The sequence below is a fragment of the Galleria mellonella genome, unplaced genomic scaffold (genome assembly GCF_026898425.1).
Source record: "Galleria mellonella isolate WM207_F2 unplaced genomic scaffold, CSIRO_AGI_GalMel_v1 utg38, whole genome shotgun sequence".
Lineage (NCBI taxonomy): Eukaryota > Metazoa > Arthropoda > Insecta > Lepidoptera > Pyralidae > Galleria > Galleria mellonella.
In genome coordinates, this window is record NW_026442090.1 from 9,523,982 (window position 1) to 9,547,862 (window position 23,881).

The window sequence follows — 23,881 nt, forward strand, 5'->3', positions numbered from 1 at the left end:
ACGTGTAAACGCGTCCACTCGTTATGGTTATTTTAATGAGAACACAGTTTAGAATAAAACACTCATATATTTATGATTTTGTAATTTATTGTAGTGTTTTTAATGGATGTAGAAAAGCAGGTATACTGTCGAACATATTTATAAGAATGCAAATTTTCATGCCAGGATCCGATACGTTAATAGCACGATGTCTTGTTTGTTTGACATGACAGGATTCGTTTGACAATAACTCTATTAGGAATTACTCAGATAATCATGTCATTCACAATAAATAGAATGAACAGATAATCAGGATCGAATACTGAAGTAGCTTAGTTTTTAATTAAACTTCTAAATAAAATAAAAAATATCGACATGATATCTATAGTAAATCTATACAAATTAATTATGAAAACGATTGCTAAATATGATATACATATATACTACAAAAATGTAATTTTCCTGGCTTGAAAAAGATTACGATTTTAATAATACACTGTATGAATAAAATATTCTCTTAACAGTAAGAATGGTACCTACATTGGCAGCTTTATTTACCTTAATTTATATAGGATGTCCTAAGTGATCTGTTGGTCGTTGGCTAATACCTATATCCTTATTAAGTGGCTATCTCTTATTAATAAAATTAAATACGAGTTTCAATTCGATGGTACCTAAAATGATGATACCTTAAAATTCCTTTATTTTTTCTATCTTTGTAAGGTTTTATTAATATACAATCGTTTTTATATTTGCGGGTTACTGCAAATGCAAAAATAATACTAATTCAAACTTTTTTAAACATAGGTAAAGTTACTAATTTCTCAAAATAATTTATTATGGAATGAACATCAACCACTTCACCACTTATTATTAATATCAAATCCTCAATGACGGCTGTGTGACTGGGTCGTAATTAATTTATTTTAATGAAATGTGCACTATTTTTATATTCGTGTATTGTAATCCTATAACTATGTTCCATTGTTTTGTGTCCCGGAACTCACCTACGTACATCAAATTAATAAGTTAAAGCTTTGTTAACTAAGTAGATATGTACATATGTATTATATATATATAATATCAACAAAATTTCCATCTGATCATTTTGTACTGTGGAGTTTACCTAAATTGCTTTTGCACGGGAGTAACTCAGTACATAACTGGGTTACATACAATTTAATAACATTATATCGGAAACACGCTTTATGCAAGTTACCTTCTGGCGTAATTGGAATATTGTACACGTTCAAACGTAAAACAGATTTTTAAAGACTGAAATCAAATTCAATTATCGATAAATAAATAAATTCTTATCCACTCTTTTTCTGCGTGTTTTTTATCGCGAACAAATAATTATTACATATGCACAAAATGTCTAACACTTTGAACCACAAAACACCGTACCAGTTTTATTATGTCTCTGGCAAATTAAAAATGGCGCATTTAGAACCTTAAGGGAATGTCTAAAAAGAGTTTCATGCGTTCACCAATATCAGCGACGGAACGCTCGTCGAGTTCTTGTTAGCTGTCGTCGCCAACGGCGTCGTCGGTTTCATCTTCATCGAGGGGTTGGCTAGTGAGCGCGGCCCAGAGCGGCGAGCGGGCCCCGAGCTGCGCTGAGCCGCGCCGCTAGCTGTCCCTCGCGCATACAGCGGCCGCAGCAGCGGTGCCCACAGCGCCCACTGCGCTGAACAATATGGCGCCCACTTCACGATCAGGGGTTATTTCTACCTGTGAACAAGCGAAATTTTATATTTAACGAAACATAACAGCGACATCCTGGTGATCAGTGATCATGTAAGCATTCATTTACATTTGAAAATTGTAATTTATGAAGCGTCTGTAAAACTTTAAGTTTACAGTTTATTACTATTTAAATTATGTTATCTAGTCTACGTTATAATTTTGTCGACTTCGATTGAATGCGATTGGGTTGGGTTTCAATTTTATTTTACGACGAAAACAATTGGAATCGGACAGGGTATCTATCGAAAGCAGAAAGAGGTAGATCGTTTGGCTGATTTGGAAGCAGCTGTTGTACAACACGTCGAAATGGAAATTATTTAGATATCTCGGCTATAAATAGAACAGAGGAAAAAGAATAGTAAAAATTCGGTAAATTAGATCTTTTTCGCAGTTATTTTGTTATTTGTTTATCTACGTGTGTAAAATCTTAATTTAGTAGGTTGTTAGAAAAGTATAGAGATGTAAAACGTTAATAAAACGTAACTGTTCGATCTGATAAGTAATTTGCACTTGGATTAAATTAGATTACAGATTGTAAGCATGCCCTGCTACGGCTCAACGCGCAGGTCTAAGTTTCTGGTGTATTAAGTGGGTTTGTAAGTTAAAGGGATTCGGTATTATAAATTATGTTTAAGAGCTAAACTTCATCCAATTAGTAGATACTTGTGAGAGTGTGGTCTGCTCCGGGTCAGATCTCTCTTCGAGTACAGTGTCGAGTTCGAGGGTGGGCGGCGGCCGGGGCGAACGCACCAGGCTGACCGGCCGAGGCTTGGCTTTGACGGGGGACACACGTACGACGGACAGCTCACCGCGGTCCAACTCGCAGTTACGGCGTCTGGCACGTTCCCTGAACACATGATTATATGTATAAGTTATTAAAATTTTACATATTGTTATAACTTACAACTTATTATTATAGTTACAATTGTACTCTATAAAAAATATATGATTTTTGAATCGAAAAAATTAATCAAAATCTTACTAATATAATAAAATTGTAACTAGATGATGTCTGTATATGGGAGATGATATTTAAGAAAAATTGGTATAAGGGAGACCACTCATATAAATTTTCTAAATAATAAAGTCTTAATTTCTTCTTAATAAGAAGTTAGTTCTTAATAGAAAGTTCTAAGAATAAATAAGAACAATAAATGCTAGAATAATTATTTTTTGAAAATATCGTCCCTTTGTCTGTATGTTAGTTCCGATATCACGCAAGAACTATTACACCAAATTAGATGCGGTTTTCACAGTTGTGTTCCTGAAGATCTAACTTAAAAACTGGTTATCAAGATATGCCATTTAGAGACGGTCTATATTATTGATTTTACTATTTCTGAAATCAACACCTATGAAATAACAAGCAAAAGGCTAGTGATTAATAAAAAACAAAAAAAAAAAAAAAAACTAAATAACTATTCCTTTGGCTATTTTTTTCTGCACTATTAAAATAAAACACATACCTACAGCTTTCTCAGAAAGGGCTTTGTAAATTTCAACGAGCAAGCGGATAAAAATTGACCTTAGAAATCCCCTTGACCTGAGAGTTTTTCATATTTTCAAATCGGTTTTTATTAATTTATTCATATTTACAAACTCTTATAATATTAAATATCTGTATATTAAATTCCATGCATAATATGTATTAATTTTTAATATTATATATAATAATATAGTTAATACAAGTACATGCTTTGTAGACATGCTTAGATTGGGATTAGATGGCGCTGTACGACATATTCAATGTTATTTTAGTTATTTATATATTTTAATGTTATAATTTATCTTAATAATGTCGACGATAAAGTTTCGTTCATAAAATGTATTAATTCTTTGAAATGTAAAAATAGTATAAAACAATTTATATTTTTATGTGGGTAACTATGAAACTTGCAAATGACTGTATTTAATTTAAATCTTTAGAGCTGTTGTTCATGGGTATATTATAAAAAATATCAGCAAATTTAATCAGTTATGTATTTGTACTGTAAACCATAATTATAAAAATAGACCTAGTTTTAAATTAGAGCTGGAAGACCATTTTCTTTATCTTCACATTACCATCCAGAAATTCGAGAACATGTTAGATATGACATCCGTAACATCGTCTGGAATTTCTTAATTTTGTGTAGTAAATTCCAAACGGGCGCTACTCGCCAATACTTTTCATATGAAACTTATTGCCCTTCTTTTCCTTTTCCAAATAAAAACAATGTAAGGGCCCGGATTATATAGTATATATAATATATAGTTGGTTATGCATGTGTATCCCCGGTTCAATAGCAATATTTAAATTACAATTATAACACTAAGGAATATAGTCTGTTATATTCATGGCACTGTTCATGTGACGGTGATATAGGTGACGTTTGGCATTTTCCATTAGGTGGGTAGTCAGATTGTTTGCCATTTTAAATGGCATAAAAAATGTCATTTAGGTATGTTAATAATATCAAGGGTACGTAATTATTCTATTCCAGTACTTGGAATATTTGTATGCAACGACTATTTCAATTCGCTTGACTGTATAATGCATGATAAGCAAATTTCGGTACCTCCCATGAGTATTTTCTAAGACCTTACTTTGTGGATACTGATAGTCCAATATCTATAAATTTATTCAATATTTCTAGTTTCTAGACTTTTGGACTGATTTGGATAAACCAGTCAGTAATATTTTTTTTTGTAATTTTTTTCAATAGATATACAAATTTAAAAAAAATCGCTCTATGCGTTTTTCTGTAACTTCGTTTACTTTTTCCAAACTACGTAATGGTTTTTTGACACAGATTTTACTGTAATTTGATATTTTTATGGAAGCTTTATATGTAGATACAATTACATCGCAATTAAACTTTATAAGTAGATAAATTGAATACTGTTGTAATAAATTACACCGGGGCTAGTCGCGATTTAGCGATGATGATATTTATTTAAAATTTAAATTAGCAATAGCGTCGTGATTTATATATGTAATTATATATACATGTAGTCTAAAGTATTTATATGAATAATGTACATGTGATTACATGAAACGATGGCATTAGTAGTCAGTGCCCATGCACATATACGAGCCTCAGTGCGACCTAGAACCTAGTCTCAGACTGTTGACCTGATTATGTATTATTAGCATGTGCGCAAGTTGCAATAGGCAATGCTTATTTACACACTTACACATTTATCCTACTTTACAAACTAGACAAAAAACTTTATACATATACGAGTATGTATATAAAAATGTGTATTTGTGTATTTCCACATGAGAGTGTATTTTATTCGGAATTTATATGGGAAATTTTATACAGTAATGTGTTATGGTATCATACTTAAAGTAATTGTACAGGGAGATATCTACAATGAAATGTATTTTCGTTTAATTAATCATATTGTAAGTAGCATTACTAAAATACTAAATGCTTAAAAATATAGTAATTACAAGCAAATATGCATGTGTGTTTATTATTTGAATTATTTATTTATTCATTATCTTTATACTTGGAATATTTTAGAACGAACTGTATAAATTTTAAAATTTTTTAGTTAGTTCAATAGTTATAAAAAAATTAGAACACGACTCCCAAAGGAGAAATTTTAATTAAGTTTCAACGGATTACAATTATTAAGATCCTTACTGTGCCGACCAAATGGTAATTTTGTTATTTGAGATATAAAATGTATATTATATTTTATACTCTTCATTGGAGTTTGAACATACCGTCCGCGTTATTTTTTTTAATCACACAATGATTATTATTATATGGTTTTCAAATTTTAACATTATTTCTGCAATAAAGCCAATTATGATTACTTAGAGTTTGCTGGAAGAGAACTCCTACAGAGTTAAGCTCGCCTGTTGTACATCTTTATTTAATATATCTTTATATGTTTGTAATTTTTTGTGTACAATAAATAATAATAATAATATGAAAAATGCAAAGTAGTAAGTTTGTCCCTTCGACCTAAATTACTACTTTAACATTTTTATGGATTTTTCACAGCTAGTCGTCGAAGAATTAAACTTAGTAATAAAGTAATAAATTTCCGAAAACGACCACTGACATCAAACCTTATTTTGGCACAATAAGTATTTTTAGATGTCCATTATTATAGCGTGGACTTAATTTGTATGACGGACGCTCAACTGTCGTGAACTCAATATTGGATTCTGTTCACGCCAAGTACGAATATGTATGCACGCATCTTTGAAGGACCTCGAACAACGTATATAATAAAATTATATCAAAATCACACTATGTTCTTCGCTTAGATGGCATATACATATTTATTTATATGTACATATTCCAAGTGTAAGTATAATATACATATAAATAAAATATAAATATCGTGGTAATATGAATAAGAACCTTTTTGTTGGCACCTTATTTAAAATAAAATGGTCTCGGTATATTTTTTGCTCCGTCTCTATTCTGGATGTCTAGACTAGGCTATTTTTAAAATTATCGTCTAGGCTAGGACTACTAAAAAGCGAATTTACACGAAATCAAAATAAATACTTGCTAAATCCCGAAGGGAATCGTTTCAAGTAGGTATGTGCTGTAACATTTAATTTGCGTGGAAAACGGGAACTCAAGTTGACAGACCGACCGGGCCGACGTGATTCTGTTGTACCTACACATATCCTACAATACAGTTAGAGCTATTCTTGTATATAGGTTAGGCCGTGTAAATGGGTTCACGAAAACCGCTCTAATGTTATCGTATTGAGACAAAACTCACAAGATAAGGAACTTTTTGGGCCGAGAATTCGATTTAACGAGGTACAATTCAGCGTTTTCGAGTAACCCGTTTTCTTGCAGTTTAATCATTACGTTAGTAAAACAACGTCGTTCTGACAATTGGGTATCTTTCTACTAGGATGAAACTTTATTTGATAAATACACAACCTTTTAATACCTAAAACATGTACTAAAAAAATAATTGCGTAGCATGTAAAAACAGCTAGGTATATTAGTTAACAGTATGAGCAAGAAATTATCAAACTTCAAATGATGTTTGGAAGGAAACACGAAGCTAACACCCAGTAATTGATTGGGTTATATTTATTCTAGCAAAACCTTATGAAAAATTTAGATTTGTACTGTTAGAAGTTACAGTTATAAGTGACAAGAGTTTAATATCTAAGTTCACTATTTTAACCTTAGCTGTGTAACTGCAGGAATCAGTCGTTATATCAAAAGATACGAAGAAAACATATAGTCCTATATAAATTTAAATATAAACCTGTTAAAAATATAACAGATGGAAACAAACAACGAATGATTTCTTGTTTTGCGAAATATTTTACAAATATAGCCGATGAGTGTTGCGAAAGACATGTTCCACAACGCGGTATTCAAGGGCACTGGAAATCGAATCAATCATTTTCACTATAATGTGTAAGCCGATCGGGTTGAATCGATTTCTACCAATTAAAATAAATATATAAATAATCCCTTTTTTATGCCACAAAGATGGCAAACAAGTATACAGCCCGTGTGATGGTAAACGGTCACTGTAGCCTATATATAGACGCTTGCAACAGGGGCGTCACGTGTGCGTTAATCTTGATTAAATCACAACAAGCTTTTATAGGAACAGAAATATAGATACAGAATTCAAATAATTTAACATCCATCCATTTGCATAAGAAATTAAATACGTGACATACAATAATGAGCATTAAACATTTTTAGGATGTAATTATTAAAATTTTTAATTAAGCATGATATGAAAATTCTGTCTCGGTGATCAGCCCGGATTACCTGGCTAATTTCGCACGTCGTCTGAGGCAGCATATCACGGTCAAGGCCAGGAGTGGGAACCCGAATATGCAAGATACTATTGGTACCACTATCGACTCTGGGGTAACTGAAATAAATATACATATATTAATATATTATTACTTGACTTAAGAAAATTATATAGATTATTGTAATTTTAAACAGGTTTAATTCATAAATTAATTAATACTTAAAAATTATAATATAAATATTGTATAAAAGATTTTTAAACAGTTTTCAATACGGTGGTATTTTTTTTGTTTTGGAAATATGAGGTAATCATAATTCCGTTAGTTGTAAACCGATTTCGAAATTTCTTTTTTTGTTGGAAAGAATAACTAAGAAAGAATAAGAACTTACAGATTAGTAGTATAGAAATTTTCTCAAAATCGATTCAGCAGTTTAGTTTTTAAATCAAAATAACTGGTTTTACCATAATTTAAATCAGTTTTTTTGTGGAATATAATTTAATTACAATTCTATAGTTTCAAAAACATTCTCTTATAGTGATCCTTCGAACTTTGAATCTTTTTACTTTACATTATACGTAATTATATTTATGACATGTATTTTTCTTAAGTGCTAATTATTAGGAATAGTTTTTGTAAAAATAATCTTTAAGCGAAATGTTGACCCAGATAGACTAAAAATAAAATCCCTTTCTGGAACACGTTGGGTTAGAATTAAATGCACGCAAACGACGTTCACTAGTAATTAGTATTAATTAGCCTTTGGAACCTCTATAGGTACATGTTACTGGACAGTTTTATAATTTACCGTAGTGTAGCACGATATCCTACGATTTTATTGTCATAATATAATTAGAGACTAAAATGTTGGAGATGCTTTCACTTTTAAGGGACATGTACGGAAATTTAAAAATATCTCTGAATAATTGTTATACATTTTGCTTTCTTATTACCTATATCATAACGGTAAAACTGTATGATATCGTGCCTTGCTACGATAAATTTATTAAAGAGCTTGTAGATGTTACTCACAAAAATATTATAATATTTCAAATTAATGATATTGGAAAACTTCCAAGTTAATAATCCATGAAATATAATCTGTAATCAAAAAATTTTTTTTTATATTTATAGCTGAAAAAGTATCCTATATGTTAAGTTAGGACTATAGTCTATCCATGTACCTTTAATTAAATCTGTTCAAGTGTTTGAAAGTGAATGAGTAACAAATATCTACAAATGTTGCCTACAAATAGCCAAATATATAAGTTGAGTAGCAGATTTGGTCACGTACTCGCAAATTAGGATAAAAAGACACTTTTTATGTGTCAATTTAGGAATATTAGTTATTGAGTCGTTTAAATACTATTGTATAACTAACATCCAAACCTCATTACAAACTTACACAAACTCGTACAAGAAGTATGAGTACGATAATAATGAGTAGGTGAAACATGTTTGACTGATATGCTTGTCCATGTATCAACGTACGGTTTAAATGAAAATAAATAAAAAAAAAAAAAGATTTACGAAGGTGCAATTTCAAAAAAGTATTTAGAGTTAAAGATGTGGTATCCAATCACTATATAATTATAGATATTGATTTAATACAAATTATATTTAAAATAAATAATGCACGTGCAAGCGTCCATAGGCTATGCTAAAAATTTCCCATCAGGCGGAGTATATTTAAGGCGGAGTATATATAGGGTAGGATACAATTTAAATGAATCCTTAATAAAGCCTTGACATCTCGCCACGTTACGTCATAAGTCCAAAAAATCTGAAGATAAATATGGCAAGGCTACAGTCACCGCCATTCATTGATCGCTCTATAATCGTTACATTTTGGCTGCGCATAATTTTGTATTGTATTCCACTCACACTGTGTGAAACGTTCCATTAATTAAATCAGTTAAGCGGATGTGAATGAAAATAAAATTAAGTGTAGGATTTGGTTAATATGTAGTTATAGAATTATCTACTGGTTCACCTGTTGCTGTTGCAATATATATTTTATTTGAAAGTTTAAAATAATTTATTACTTTCTTATCGACTCATTAACATCACCTTTTGTTCACTCCGCCCTTAATTATTTACTGTGCTCCTTATTTTGAAACTGGTGCATTAAAGTATAAATAAATAAATAACGTTTCACTGTTGGGAACGCTTCTCTCCTCAAATGACACGGACATTAGCTTACTGTTACCGCTCTGGTGAGGGGACTTGTCTTCTTACTTGATATTTTATTTTAAGTATTTCTTTTCTTGCTGTGGTTCGGACGGTATTGTACGTTATTCCTTGAGTCAGTTCTTATGACAAGCTGTTATGGCTCTTGTCGTATTTGTGTCAGAATAATACTGTCTTTATCACTTCAAACCGAAATATATTCAAATCACGTACTAATATACAAATACAAATTATGGTGGTAGCCTTCCAGGCGAATCATAAAACGTACCGACGCGTGTATATAAAAGATTTTATATTGTAATCTATAGTTATAAAAAAATGGCAAATTTTGTTTTTGCCCTCTACGATCACCTACTGGTAATTCTTTTTATCCGGACGAAAACTGTCCATTAATTAAACATTTACAAAATTATAATAGGTAATATAAAAATCGGTTGAATAGTTTCGAAGATTAGCGTAAATGAAAAACGTGACACGGGATATTTCGTACAATATTTCTTTAACATGCTCGCACCATCATGCACTATTCTAAGGACTACGGTACTATATTTCCATATTCTGTAATTTCATTGCTATATTCATCATCACCATATCGGCCTTCAATTGTCCATTGCTAAATATAAGCCTTCGCTTTGGGGGATATTCCCAGTAGTTGCCACGTTTGGCAGGTCGACTGGCAACCGCAGTTAGGCTTTGGAGATGTTTTAAGAGGGACGCTGTTGCCCACCCCTCGCCCTTTCTTAGTCGCCTGTCACGACACCCACCATAACACAGCCGTGCATGCAAGCAGTCAGAGTCCTCAGGAATGGCAACGCATGGGGGGTATCATGGGTGAAACAGTATAGTCTGCTATGTCCATGGTACTGCTCATGTCTATAGGCGACGGTTACCACTTTCCATCAGGTGGGCCGTCAGCTTGTTTGTCATTCTAAGTTGCATAAAAAAAAAAAAAAAAAAAGCAAGTACAGAACTATCTTACGCAAACAACTTTTGTACAGTCTTCCTCTGGCATTTAATATATCATTTACTGTTAATTATTTTATTCGTGACTTTCTCGGTAAAATGTATAATAACATAGCTATAATATATCTATGTCTTTGAATTTCATATTTGGAATGTTTATTTCAATTCTTTTTTTAGTTTTCTATTAAAGACAAACATAAGTTCGTATTCGAAAGTTTTATAATACAATTTATTGTTTTTGTGATTTTGTTTCGCTTTAAAAAAAACACTTTTAACTTTATATATAAACTTATTATAAAGATTGATGGTAAAAACCGTCATCAATATCGGTTCGTACTGACGAATATATCACGTGATATAGATAGGGACAAAAAATAAAGTAATGTAGTTGAATAGAGAATCTTCCTCTTTTTAAAGTCTCAAAAATATATTGACACTTACTTTGAAGAGAGATCTAGAATATCTGGTCAATATTCATTTATGTACGAGTTCTGCATATAAACGATAAAACTTGGACGCTGTAGAATCGTCTGAAGATTTCATTGTTTTCTATTCTATATGTACATTTACGTATGAAAATAGCTAGACATTCGGAATGCTGTGCAACCTTTGAGCGAGTTCAAATCGATACTTTCAAAGGTACTTTAAAGCAAATTTATAAACTTCGACAGTTCTAAAATTAAAATGTATTAATAGGGTCAAAGTTTAGCTTGCAGCCATATAGACGCCTTGGAAATAAAATATTGAAATTAATAAAATAGGAGACCAAATAGGCATTACTTTGAAATATTCTACTGTTAAGCTAAATATTTTGTGCAAAGATTGCTAATAACTATAACAAATATACTAATAAAGAATATAGTAAGTTATTTGACGATAATTTATTACCATTTACCAATAAATAAAGTGTATTAAAGAGTAATTCAACTAAATTATGCATTGACTTTTAATTGACCTCTCATATTTTAAATTCAGAGCTTGTATATAGTATTACGATTATAGGTAATAATGATACGTACCTACATATAAATACTTTTTTTTAAATATTACCAAGACTAGATATGACCAATACAAACAATATATTCAAAATTATATATGTTTGTGTTTGTGGATTGAACTTGCGACCAGAAAAAAGAAAAAAAATTGCATCAATGATAAAGAAAAGTAAAAATACAATATTTGATAATAGCAATTTTACAAAATAGAAGTTGTTACACAATTATTAGAATTCACAGTCTGTTAAAATTAAATGTTATATAAATATATTTCAATGATAATACTTATAATAAAATTTTTACATAGTTATAAATATAATGAAAAAAAAAAAGAAAATGTGAACCCTTGTGGCGGATTCTTTAGTAGCTATATTGGTAGTCGTCGCTGCGTGAATCGCTGTCATTATGCTGATCCTATGTGCGAGGTACGTGTTAAGCGGGAGTATGAACGTACACATATTATTATTCATTCATTTAAATAATACAATATTGATATGCTTCTTTTTTAACGCTTTTAATTTAAAAATCTTTTGTATATAAATGTATAAAGTCTTCTATATATAAATAAAAATGAATCGCTAAATGTGTTGCTAAGCGCAAAATTCGATAACTGCTAGACCAATTCTGCAATTTTTTTAATATATATTGAAGTCCAGGAAGATTCTTAAAAAGAGAAAATTTTGAAAGAACGCCTGGTATAACGGGGACATCAATTTTTTTTAATTGTTCCTAACTGCCAATTCAAATATTTCAAATCAAATAATGACATCAAACACATGTTATAAGAGAATGGCGTCTATCGTGTCATCTAGTGAAAAAATAATAAGACAAATTTCTACATATCTAATAAGTCAAGTCATAGAAACAGGTTCTAAATTTTATTCATAAAATTTAGCATAGCAAATGATGTAGATATTATTTATTACATAGCTTTATTAAGAATTATGTTGTAACTACATATTATACGAGTATTATTAAGAATGGTGTTCTAACTACTATATATACTTATATCATACAGAAATAAACCTAATAAATGCCATTTTATTTATTCACTAATATTTAATTGAAAGGATTCGTACGTAATCGTCAAACACTAAGCTATAAATAAATGTCTACGGAGGCTGTTACAAAACCTTTACATATGGGAGATAGTTACTAGTATAGTTAACGTTTGTTTGACGCAATATCGTCTCTGACTGATATTGTTTACAACACGTTTTGATTTACATATACTTTACAACATGTACCCAAAAATGTATGCCCTTGTAATATATTAGACTAACTAATTTATATATCAATAAAACGTATATACCTATTTATTGCATAAATACCACTTTCATTTATTAAGATAAGATTCGTTATCTATGTCATCTTTACTTGTTTTACCATTAAAATACAAATCTGTTTTTAATATACACTGATATTAAAAATAGATTTGTATTTTTATGGAATATATTTTTCCATAATAACCGATTATCGTTCCATTACTGGGCTCGAGGCTCTCCCTTGAGAAGGAATTAGCCTATTTCGAGCTTTTCTTCTGTTGCAGTGGTATATTGTGCTTTGTCACATTCTGTATAACTTTATATTTCTTAGTCACATCTTACGACAATCTGGGGATAAATATTGTCTACAGATATAAACCATGGGGTTATGTCTGTAGACAATATATATATATATATATATATATATATATATATATATATATATATATATATATATATATATATATATATATATATTGTAATAAAAATTTGATTAGTATTTGAAATGCTACATTATATAGTCACATATAAAACCTGAGGCAATAAAATGTTTAATTTCAGCATCTTACCTGTGGGGTATATGATAATTGGTGTCGGCCGCTTGTTGCCATTGGCACTTGGTTTGGTGACGCCGTTGGCAGTGGTGGTGGTCCCAGATGTTGGTGTGGTGGTGCCACCGAATCTCTGAAGTAATTGTAGTGGGTCGGCTGTCGTAGATTTTGTCATATTGCTCAAACTAAAACAATTTTTTTAATTTTTTTTAAATATTTCGTTTACAGTCCAAAATTAGAAAAACTTTTAGAATATACTTTGGGGATAAGATATATTTGTTACTATAAAAATGTGAATATGTAAGATAAGGACTCGTATCTTCAGGGAGTTTATTTACAGTTTATGAACTTTAAACTTCACAGATACCGCCATACAGGATGAAATTGAAATCGTTAGTATCCTTCCATCAGCGGAACTGAACATTTTTATAAAATAAATATTGGTAGAAAAAGATAAAAAATATAAGTTATATAATATCGCGCGGCCAAACGTTGGATTTTTTTAATGGATGATAATGGAATAGTAATTCCGCCTGCGCTAACAGTATACGCTGGCGGGGCACCAGTGAGAGATGATTGGTGAGAATGTAAAGGCAGATTAATTAGCCCATCATGATGGATACACTTGGAATTTGAGAGGATGGTTTACAGGGAGAACCACAAGGAGGTCGACTTGACAAGGTATATTGCTAGTAATGGTGCTGGTAATCCGTAATAGTAATAATCCATTTCCCCCTAAGTTGGATTAGTATGGGGGACTCATAATTTTTTGAGGTTTTTGAAAGTTTAATCACAAAATGTTTGTCCTAATATATTTGATATCACGGGTAGAATTTTAGTTTTATGTACCATTAACGATGTCGAGCCCTCTATGAAGAGTCCTAAAAATGATAATTAAAAAGTAATATTGTTGATTTCACATTTTTCCTGTATTAGTTTTAGATGACCTTTGTATATACGAATTTTTTTTATGCAATTTAGAATGTTAAACAAGCTGACGGCCCACCTGATGGAAAGTGTTAACCGTCGCCTATAGACATGAGCATGGACATAACAGTACACACACATACTGTTTCGCCCATGATACCCCCTATGCGTTGCCATTCCAGAGGACTAAGGTGTTATTCCTTTGTACTCTGTAAATTTACTGCCATATCCCACCCTTCAAACCGAAACACAGCCATGCAAACACAACTGCTTCACGGTAGAAACACGAATGGGACAGAGGTGCCCAAGCAAACAATTTTTGTACAAAATCTCCTTCTGGTTATTATTAAATTATTTAAAGTCAAGTAGTCCTGTAGTAGAAGAGAGCTGCTATAAGTAGTGAAGTACAATATGAGTGTTTGAATAAGAACATGTGTATATTTTTTTAGCCTTGATAATGTACACACACACCTATGTAGTGCATGGCTATAGATCTTCATATTTTCTTTGTGCAATTTGGAATGACGATAATGTTGATTCACTTGTAATTTTCGCTTGTTAATATAAAAAGTATCATGGATATTACAGTATACATTGTGAGGACTTTATGCCTCAAAGAAGTTGGTTTCATGTTATTTTACTAAGATTGAAATCTCTTATTTTGAGGAACAAAGTTTAAAATTATATCACTATCGTTCTTGAGCAAAAATATGGTTGAAAGTCCCAAGTAACTTTAAACCATATTTTTTTTAAATCTACTCGTATTAGCTGTTCCTAATAGATATTTCCAAAGTTCTGTTTTCACCTTTTGGTTATGGAACACTCAAATATAAGGAGCAGACTTAGGTGCTCTCGTAAATCAGAAAATATATATTGAATGTCAGTACACTCGAAGCTTAACCTGATTTTGTTTTCAGTAACTTTATGTTCCTGAGCTGAAGTAAAACGTCTGATCGTATACTTTAAATGACATGTGGATGGAATCGTTCCGGGGTGGTACTTTATCTTATATTCGTTCTGAAAACTATATTTCCATAAACCGATAAGGGATAAGCTAAATGTATTTTAGTGAAGCTGCACGTATTGATTTCATCGTAACTGTGTTTGTGTAAGACCTTTGACGTATCGTGGGTAAAAAGCGATCAATCATTTGAGAATGTTGCATTTTTAAGATAGAGTATAGATATATGAGTAGGCTATTTATTTAAAATGTTATTCTTCACTCATGAGTCGGACGCTATTAGATGAGATTTTGTTCATGTAAATATTTTGACGACGTTATTTACCTAATGTATTTCTGTAAAATTTTACTATTAAAATAGAAAACATTTTGAAAGTATTGCTCATATTATGTTTATAAACAGGAAAAAAATTCTATTGAATGTTTCTCAAGATTATGCATAACCAAAAGATAATATATAAACCGTTAAAATTCTATTACTCGACAAAAAACAGTAGTAATATATTAGAGCCTTATTTATGACAGAAATTGTATGGCATTTCTAGATATGTGTAGTTACAGAGCCCGTTAAGTACAGGTAGAAACGAATACGACGTTTATTAAAAAAGTTTTTCCATCTGTATTTATCTAAGTTTGGTGACAAGTGATCTAACAATTTTATTGGAAATTGGTTTAATATATATTATACGAGTATTACTAAGAGAAAGTTAATGTAATATTATCTGTGGTAATATAGTAATTAAAGAGAATAAATAGAAATATCACTAAAATATGATAAGCTACGACTTACTTATAATTTTATAAATAAGTCGTAACTAATTATTATATATAAGGCTTAATTATATATAAGTTTGTGCTTTTGATTTCGAATTGTAGTGATTCTGTGTAAATTCGTTTAACAAATATAATAATTGTTTAAAATTTAATAAGTAATTTGTTTGGGTTTTGGTTGTGGGAGCTGAGCACATACTGGCTTACAGGAAGTCTGTTGATGATTTTGAATTAGATCAAGAATTATTTCTAGACAGGTACGTAATAGTATCATGAGACCAAGATAGAAATAAAAATAGAAAGACAGAACAAAATACACGTTATTTTGTTCTGTCTAATGCGAGCGCTTCGAAAATATATTTATCAATAGTTTTTTGTCACTTATCTAGGGGGTTTGGATTACATAAAAAATGTGTGTGTCAGTTTGTGCCAGTTAAAAACTTCCGACTAACTCTTTGGTAAATAAATGTCAACAAACTCAATTGATAGATAGATGGTAGGTGCACTCCCTTCTGAATCAAGTTATATATTCACCGTAAGACCTCAAATACTTACTCCATGTTGGCCTTTAGACAAAGTAACATTCCTTTTATGAGAAAGTGCAGAATGTGTGGGATTGACATTAAAAGCTTTTGATTCGAAATTCTAAGCGTCACATGGATTAGGAGTGTATTATGCCTGTATAAGCTTAAGTCAATCTCATACATTTCATACTTTTCCAGTAATTCATCTGAGAATTTTCCCGTATTATATTTTTTTTTCAAATTCAATTCTCTACTAGCGAAATGTATCTATGGTATATGTCTATAGCCTACTATCAGATTCACTCTATAGTTTAATAGGATTAATATCAGTCAGAATTTTTTCCAAGTCTACGTCCAATCCTATATGATAAATTAGTACCAAACAAAAAAATGTCTAAAATGATTCATAATAAATAAAATAATTAGATTACAAGGTTTTATTGACAAAAGCGTGACCTCGTTTCCAATATTCGTTTTTGGAGGAACTTGTGTTGGAAACTTTTGCATTAGAATATTGAAAAAGTGATTTCAGCACAACTGCTTCTAAGTAAACTTGGTTGGAGTAGTGTTGTATACATAAGTAGTTATTTATAGGCGAAACTTTTACCGACATCGAGTGAGTTCTGTTGTTCTCTCTGCTGGGGGCAACGATCAAGTGGGATTTGTATGAGAAAGATGAAGTTTGTGCACTGATTTATGTGTTCCTTATTGTAACTACTTGTTAATTACTGGCCATAATCCATAACTTTTATAAAATATAAGTTTCATTACTGGAGAAAGTTTTATCAAACATTAAGCATTGAATCAATATTCTTTCATTTCTTTTAATGGCGCTAATAATATATAAGGTATTTAGTGAACTGGAAACTGACAAAACTATTCTAAAATGCTTACTCAGTACAATACTTATTACATTCTAGCCTATTTCTCTTTTGTCTGTTACTTCGTACGCATGGATTTCAGAAGTAGGATAAATAAATGATATAGACTACTTTTAGATGTTTGTATTAAGATAAAGCATACATTAGTTTTTTATTAAGACATTCAGGAATACAGAATTCAACATCGTTTTCAATTTGGTGCAGTAGTTTTCGCATGAAACTGGAACAAACATATAGACAGACAGATAAAGTTTTTAAAAAAATACAAATATTTTGCCATCTATTGGTTTTATTAAGAACTCTTATATTGATTTTTCTTAAATATCTCCCATGTATAGATACCGTTTAATCATAATTTTATTCTTAGGTATATATTTGTAATACATATATAAATAATATGGTATTTTACACAGTTGTTTTGGAAACTTTACTATACTGACCAAAACTAAGTAAGCCTCAGTACAATATACAATGTGATTTCATAAACTCCCTAAACAGCAATAAGGGTAAAATGATTATGACAAACAGCGTAACTGATGCCAAGATGATTGTAGGTATTAGTTTCTTTAGTCAGCTTTTGGTAGGAGGATCAATATTTGATTATATATAGAATAGGAAAAGAGAGTATAAATATATAGATATAGCTTCAAGTTTTAATTAGAGTATATGAAATATTTCGCTTTGATATTTGGAAAATAAAACACAGCCCATGTTATGAGTATATTCGTAATTTTCTATATTTGAAAGAATTTTTAAAATCGATTAAAAAATATTTTTTGAGTTTATCCTTTACAAACAAAAAATCAATTCTTTCCTATTTTTATATTAGTTTGAATAGGTTTACTATAAGAGAAGTATTCTTGCCTGTTGAAACCACCAATACGCTGACCTGGTGACTCGGTATAAGATTTATTTAGACTTTTCCTTTTTTGCGCTGTTATATTATGCATTCACTGAGTTGCACTTACGACATCTTAGGGATAAGAAGTGGCACGTTGTATTCTTACTCCGTGACTTTATATCCTGGGACTACATCTACGATATTTCTTATTCCCGGAAATAAAAGGGTTTAAGAATTCATGTTAGTACTAGTAGAGTTCCGGTCACATCACGCAATTTTTTGTATGTTACTAAGAATTGCCGTCATGCTTATAGAGTGTCGGAACAAAGAACAACGCAGATATGTATATAAATAAATACTACAAGTATATCAATTTGCTTGACAATTTTGATAATAAATTGATTAAAAAACGATTTAAAATTCTAAAACATCATTGCAAATAGTATTTTTGAAAAGGTTTATTGTAACATTAAGGTGCGTAGTTTAGTATGACGTATAAGTTTAAAACTTAATTAAATTCGAATACTTGTATCGTTTAAGTAATACTGTTGTCTTTTTACCTGACCACGGCGAAGCAAAAAGGAGGGTTATGATTGTGTTCAGTATGTATGAATATATGTTCATCTGTTCTCTTATAACTTCTAAACTACTCATTATAATTTGACAAAAAATGTGTTATTATAATTTGACAAAGGATTTTGATCGTCCGCTATATATATATATATATATATATATATATATATATATATATATATATATATATATATATATATATATTGTTAGCTGTTGTTAACTGCATTTCTTGTATAAACCCATCTCAACTTTTTCCGTCCACTGCTGGACATAGGCCTCCCCCATAAAGAATGGTTCTGAATCACTTATAAACCCAATAATTGGGAATAATTTCATAGATATGAGCTTACCCATGTGGTATCGTTGGAAACGTTTTGATCATCATCTGGTTATTGGATATGTGACATCAAATTCAATTAAATATAGCGGCCTCTAGAGGATATAAAGTTATAAAAGATTTTTTTTTTTAATGATGCGGTATTGAGTATCAAAAGAAAGGGCTTAATTAATATATACATTCGCGAGTAACCAAATCGACTCAGATAGCGCAAATATGCAATGATTTTACTAAAACGGCAAATGTCAATTATAAAAATGATTCATTTCGAAAAATATAATAATAGAAAAATAATTGCATTCGAAAGCTTAAGATGTCAGCTTTAATTTGATATCATTGTCATTGAAATCCATCAATTATTTCTTAAGTAAATTATGTCTGAACAAAGGAGTAGGAAAAATGGGAATTTAGGAAAAGGGCCTAGGTCCCGTATTTTGGAAATTAAACAAAAAATGGTAAACTTTAAAAAAAATATTAAATCAATACTTCGTATTGTCCTTCGTATTGTCTAGTCCTTATTACAGTCTGTTTTTCATTGATCTTATCAATTTTTTGACATTTTTTTAAGGAATGTCGTCCCACTCCTCTAACAATGCTGCCTGTAGCTCGTCTACGCTTGAAGGGACTGGAACTCTTCTTTTAAGCTCGTCCCATAAATGCTCGATGGGATTCATATCCGGGCTGAGTGCAGGTCAGTCTATCGTGCGCAATTAGACCTCTTCAAGAAACTGCCAAATAACTCGTGCCGTGTGACAGCGGGCATTGTCGTGCATTGACACGAGGTATTAGCCGACAAACCCTGCGTAGGGCACAACATGATCGAGTAGGATGCGGTGATGTACCGATCAGATGTTAGCCCGACTTCTCGGCCGCCCCCAGGCACGAAAACAAGTTCAGTTTTTCCCTCTAAGAAAATACCAGCCCACATCATGCAGGAACCGCCGCCATACGCCACTGTTTCAGTAAAACAGCATTGGGAACATCGTTCCCCTAGATGCCTGTAAACTCGGCCTCTCCTGTCACTGCCATGCAGACATATTCTGCACTTATCAGTAAACAGTACCGACCGCTAATACGCAACGCTCTAATTGAGATGTTCTTGAGCAAATTGAAGGCGCGCTTGTCGGTGTTGCGCAGCGAGATTGAGACAATGAAGCAGTCGTCTCTCTCTGTGGTGCACCGGTGGCGGCTCGTTGGCTTCGCTTGAAGGCACCAGTCTCTTGGAACTGTTCGTATACTCGGGATACAGCAGACTGGCTCAAGTGGAGCTGGGCAGCGACTGCTCGCTGGCTTGTTAACAACTAGCTAGCTAACCCTTGTTGCAACAAGGTAACAACTTGAGCAGCTTCTTCTGGTGTGGTATCCATGGTTTCACGAAAATAAGGAATGCAATTTACTGAGATGTGTACCGGCCAACTTGTGATAAGCGACTGATAAGGTAAATCGGGTGTGGGCGGGTTTTATAGCGGGGGCAGGTAGCGCAATGCGTGGATACCTTATGAAGCAAATTTTCCATGACGCCCAATTAAAATGCGTCATTAAATCAGCACCTAAGTTTTTTTAGGGTTTTGATGTTAAATGAGAGCATAATTCTTCAGCTTTCGAATGACATATCATTTTTATAATTGACGATGTGCGTCGCCAAAGGTTGAGTCGATTTGGTTGCTCGCGAGTGTATATTGTTAGCTGTTATTCGCGGGGTTTCTTGTATGCACCCGATAATTGGGAATTAGAAATTCTTCTAATTTTACGCGGATCTGAATATACTTTATCGTAAAATAATTATTCCCAAATAATTTATATAATAACAAGTAAAAAAATAAAATCCCATAACACGATACGACCACGGCTATTTTCTGAACATTACTATGAATATGTATTAAATAGATTAAAATACATATATTACATATAAGTTTATTTATTCAATAGAAAATAAATATTGTACTTTGTACATAACAATTCCAGATGTGAATATTTTCTTGTTTCATATTTTTATTTTAGAATGAAAATTGAACGGTAACCCCACGGTTAGAAATAGTCAGGTCTATGAGGTCAAGTCAGGTCAGGGGAAATAATCACGATAGTTTCCAATAGCGACCACGTGAAGATCGACCTGACTAGGTATGTAATGGGGTCATTAGTAGCTATGACTAACAATCCGCTCCCTACAGAGAGTCTATGTATTGCATATAGATATTCAAATCGGTTACATAAACTTTATCTGATGCATTTTATTTCAACTAAAATAATCAATTTAAAAATCTGATAAACTCATTTCAGAAATAAACGGAGGGTAGTTTTGCTTGGTTGTTATATAAATGACTTTGTACGTTACCTCTAGACGTTTAAGGTCTCCGTCGTGAGTTATGTAAAACATTTTAATGTTTTAATTTACAACTGCGTGAATGACCCTACTTTTGCAGTGGAATGAAAGCAATATAAAACGGAAATTAAATTCTACAGAATTTCTTTTGTTATCTTTGATGAATAAACAATGATTTAATAATATATATACACATATATATATATATATATATATATATGTGTATATATATATATATATATGTATATATATATATATATATATATAATGGACAACTACAACCAACACGGGAACGAACACTTTCGTTTAAAAATCATCAATTTCAATTTATTTGTGATTGGCAACGTTATGTCCAAAAATAAAACTTAAATCGATACTTCCTTATATTTGGAGTCACTGGAAAATAAATTAGATATAATATAACTAACAAAAGGTAAAAAGAACAATCCTGTTATCTTTCTGTATATGTAATGTCTTAAAAAATATATATTACTTTTTCATCAGTCTTTTAAAAGATGTTTATATTTATTTATATGTAATTTCAATATATACAGGTATACTTACGCGTTCAGAGGTATATTCATTATGAAACTATAACTTTATTACGTAGATATTTTATTCACTTTAAAAATTCTCTTATTTTTAAACATAATAAAAAAATAAAAGATATGTTTTATAATTTTTAATAACCTTTAAAACATTCTAATTTAGCTTTGATATAATGAAATTTTTATATAATACGTTTTATAGTTTTATAAAAATTTTAAATTCCAAGCGTTAAGTCAATTAAGAAACTTTTTTTATATCAGTCAAGTTTTAATCATTTTTAAACTTAATAAACTTTTAGTTGATACTTACATGCGACAAAATTTGTATTATTAATGCGTTCTTTAAAATGCAGCTTCACTTAGCTTGAACATAAATGCTTTGTATCATTTTGATCTCACTAGTGCAGCGGGTATTATGCACTTGTAATGTACTTCTTAGTGCGAGGGTATTTATTTATTACATTATTGACAGATTTGAATAACGGGAATAACTTTCTAATCTATTTATGGGTTTTATATTTTTACTGTCACGCGTTCGTAGCTATAGGAGCGAATCGGGGTTTATTGCAACGAACGGTCGTCCCGTAGCTCTCCCGACGATACACTGAGGTCCGGAGCTTAGTCTCAGCTGAAACTGAAACATTTTGGAGGCAGCCGTTGCATTCCATCCACCGATCCAGTCTCCGCTTCATTACTTGGTCATTCCAAGCCACTCCAACCCTTTCTGGGACAAAGTCATGCACAATCACAGCTTTGTAGCTAATGGCTATTTTAATCACGTTAATACTTCTTTTCTAGTATGTTGAATTTTGTTAATTAATCTTATTTAAGTAGAATAAGAGGAAACATTCCACTTGTTATTATTTTCACAGACTATTTGGTAGATTTAACGGTGCTGCCAAGCGAAATGGTGTAATCGAGGAGTATAATGGATTCCGTGGCAATTAGTGAACATTATTTTCCTCAAAATATTTCTCATTTATTTGCGAAATGAATGATAAATTATTAACGGTGGCGGTCCAGTGACATTTTTTACAATATTCTGGGAAATTAATATTTTTTATTGATAAAAATACGTTACTAACGTATTTTTTATTATATAAAATAAGATTTTATTTTTAGATGTTAATATTGATATCGATAAATAAATTTGTATTTAATATCTGTTATGATAGTAGGTTGGTTATGTAAATTAAACTTAAAAACTAAGGGCCAAGATATAGTGGGAAATTGTAGATAAGTGATTTGTTTTGCTCGCCTCTGTTCCACTCTTGTTTGTACTACTAAGCAGCTGTGCACGGCTGTATTTGGTATGAAGGGTGAGATATGACAACGAAATTACCGTGTACAGAGATATACACTAGTCCTCGGAGAAAATAATACGCCAGAGCTAAAAATCACGATTGTCACAGTGTATTCTATGGCAATAGGGGATGGTTATTACTTTTTACCGAGTGGAACGTTCGCCTGTTTGCACTTCCAAATAGCATAAAAAATCTTTCAACTGCACACGACAGGTCAATTTTGACGAAATATCAACCTCTCAAAACAGTGTCTATAGTGCTCTTTAGATAGAACTCCTAACTGGTTGTTGGTTATTTAAATATGTAAATAAATAAATAGAAAATTCCTTCCGATAGTCTATGAACTAAACCTACATTTCTTATTGAAGATTTTTGTTTGGGTAGATTAGTAAAAGAAAAACTCCCAATAAAATATTATCAATAATTAAAAATATATAGACAGTTATT

General features: G+C 31.2%; 1 protein-coding gene across 1 annotated transcript; it reads right to left on the minus strand.

Moving 5' to 3' along the window:
- Window positions 1–19: 19 nt before the first annotated feature.
- LOC113522720 (uncharacterized) lies at window positions 20–22,780 on the minus strand. Its single transcript, XM_026908514.3, has 5 exons — window positions 22,441–22,780; window positions 13,463–13,629; window positions 7,494–7,599; window positions 2,392–2,575; window positions 20–1,713 (listed from the first exon to the last, which is right to left on the minus strand). Exons 2-5 carry the CDS (start codon window positions 13,617–13,619, stop codon window positions 1,612–1,614), a joined length of 549 nt encoding a protein of 182 aa, XP_026764315.1. The 5' UTR covers window positions 13,620–13,629; window positions 22,441–22,780; the 3' UTR covers window positions 20–1,611.
- Between the last annotated feature and the right edge of the window lie 1,101 nt (window positions 22,781–23,881).